At 61.0% G+C, this 2,114-nt stretch overlaps 1 protein-coding gene across 1 annotated transcript; it reads left to right on the top strand.

Annotated features, from left to right (window-relative positions):
- Nucleotides 1-1,334: 1,334 nt before the first annotated feature.
- LINJ_04_0910 (conserved hypothetical protein) lies at nucleotides 1,335-2,081 on the top strand (the record flags this gene model as incomplete). The annotated part of the gene is made up of 1 exon (XM_001462889.1): nucleotides 1,335-2,081. One exon carries the CDS (start codon nucleotides 1,335-1,337, stop codon nucleotides 2,079-2,081), a length of 747 nt encoding a protein of 248 aa, XP_001462926.1.
- Nucleotides 2,082-2,114: the final 33 nt, after the last annotated feature.

Here is a 2,114-nt window from a genome sequence, read left to right as displayed (position 1 = left end):
CTCCTATTATCGCAGTGCGTGTGTCTCAGTGGGTGCGTGTACGTGCCTGATGCGTGTTTTACTCCTGTGGGGAGTCGATGTGGCTGCTGTCGCCTGGCCCTTTCCTTTTATTGCTCTTCCCTTCTTTCTCTCGTCCCCTCATGTGCACCGCCGCCGTGTGTACGTCTGTGTTTGTTTCTGTGTGTGTGTGTGTGTGTGTGTGTGTGTGTCTGCGCGTGTGTGCACGTATGTGGTCCCCCGATATCCTCCTTCCTCCCCTTCTCTGAGTGAGCTGGTATGGTGCTGTGGCTGCTGCTCGATGGATGTGAGCTACGTAGACCCGCATGTACCTCTATCTGTGCGTGTGTGTGTGTGTGTGCGTTCTGTGAGTTTGCTTCGGCTTTCGCTGTAACGTTGGCCTTCGCGCTGCTCCTGTTCCAGCGCTCGTCCTGTCTTCCTCCATCTTTCAGACCCCTAAGTCCTTCTTCGCTGGAGTTGTGAGAGAAGGATAGGATGGTCGGCGCCCCTGTGTTCGTGATGTTGGCGCCGCCGCCTCCCTCCTTCCGCCCGCTTCTTTGCCCAACACGCCTGCGTCGGCAACTGTGCGTGCGCGTGTGTGCGTGTGAAGCCCCTGTTATCTGGTCTATGTTACCATCCCCCTCTTGTCGTAGCCTGTCCTGCGTGTGCGTGTGTGTACGTACGCATAATGGGCGCCATCCGTTGGTGTGGATAAAGAGTTTGCAGTCGAAGCGCGCGCGGACGCCAGGCAGGCCGCGATGTCGCAGTCTCGCGTCCGTGTGCGTCAGCGATTCGATGTGCCTGTCTGCGTGCTCGAGAATTGAAGCGAAAAATATCGCCGACCAGCAGCGGCGGCGGCGAAGAAAACGAGTCTCCCTCTCCTCCTCCCCCCCCGCCTGTCGGAGGAACCGCGCAGCAGCAGCTGAACAGCGTTGGTGGGGCCTCGCAGCGCCATGCGCGCGAGGAGACAGCACACACGCACACAGACATCGATGCGTGCTCTTGTGCGCTGCATGGGTGACGGAGCATGGCGCCGCTGTGTTTTCCTCCTCTCCTTGTACGACGACGGCCGCCACCCACGCCGGCAAGCTGTCGCGGCACGCACTACTTGTAGCCACCGTGCACGATGCCCCGATCTTCCTTTCTCTCACTGCGGTAACGCGCGCGTGTCGCAGCGCCCACCCCCTCTCTCCCTCTGCCGACGCTTTCGCCCTCCCTCCTTGCCACCGCACAGTCCACGCACATGCGCATAGAGTGCGGGTGTTCGATCCTGATCTCATTCTCTTCATCGTTATCCCTTCCTCGCCTTTCCTGATACCGCTCTATTTAGGGCAGCGATGGCCAACTCGCGCGCAAGCACCCTTGCCGCCGCTGCTGCTGCTGCTGCCTCGACTGCAGCCGTCAAGCCGCTGAGCTACGTCTCGCTGTGCAGCCACGACGGCAAGCGTATTATTCTCCCTGTGGCCGCCGCGGCGGGGTCGCGTGTCCTCCACGGCATCTTTCAGGGCCTGTACGTGATGCGGCTGCATCAGTGCAACTCGCCCGCGGACCAGCCACCGCATGAGCAACACGAGCAGTACCCGATGGCGGAAGAAGATGAGCATCAAGGAGAGCTTCACATTCCAAGGCCCGGCAGCAGCAGCAGCGGCAGCGATGCCGCCAACAAGGCGCACGGCAGTGCTGAGGTAAAGGTGGACGATCCGATCCCCATCATTGAGGACGAGGATGACATCGAAGAGGCCGAGGCCAGACACCAGGCCAATGGCGCCGCCTATCGAAGCTACGCCGCTGTATTTCCCAGCAACGTGGAGTGTGTACCGCCACCGCCTCCGCCGCTCTTGTCGACGTCGCCGCCTGCTACGCCGTCGCCACGTGTGCCGCCGCTTCTTGAAGTGCCGATTCGCTCACTGGAGTCCAGCACGCTGATGCGTGTTGCCGAGTTTCTTGTGGTGAAGATCACGCTAGCGAGTCATCCACATTACCTACACGAAGCTAACGTTTTTGGCGACCTGGACCGCACCTCGGAGCGGGACCAGCTTGTGGCGATGCAGGTGTTACTGGGGGCTGACTTCCTGAACTGCTAGACCCGCGGTATTTGGGGGGGGGGGGGGGGCGGC

Source organism: Leishmania infantum, chromosome 4 (genome assembly GCF_000002875.2).
Source record: "Leishmania infantum JPCM5 genome chromosome 4".
NCBI lineage: Eukaryota > Euglenozoa > Kinetoplastea > Trypanosomatida > Trypanosomatidae > Leishmania > Leishmania infantum.
The sequence above is the reverse complement of the archived record's forward strand: the minus strand, read 5'-3'. Positions and strand labels throughout refer to the sequence as shown.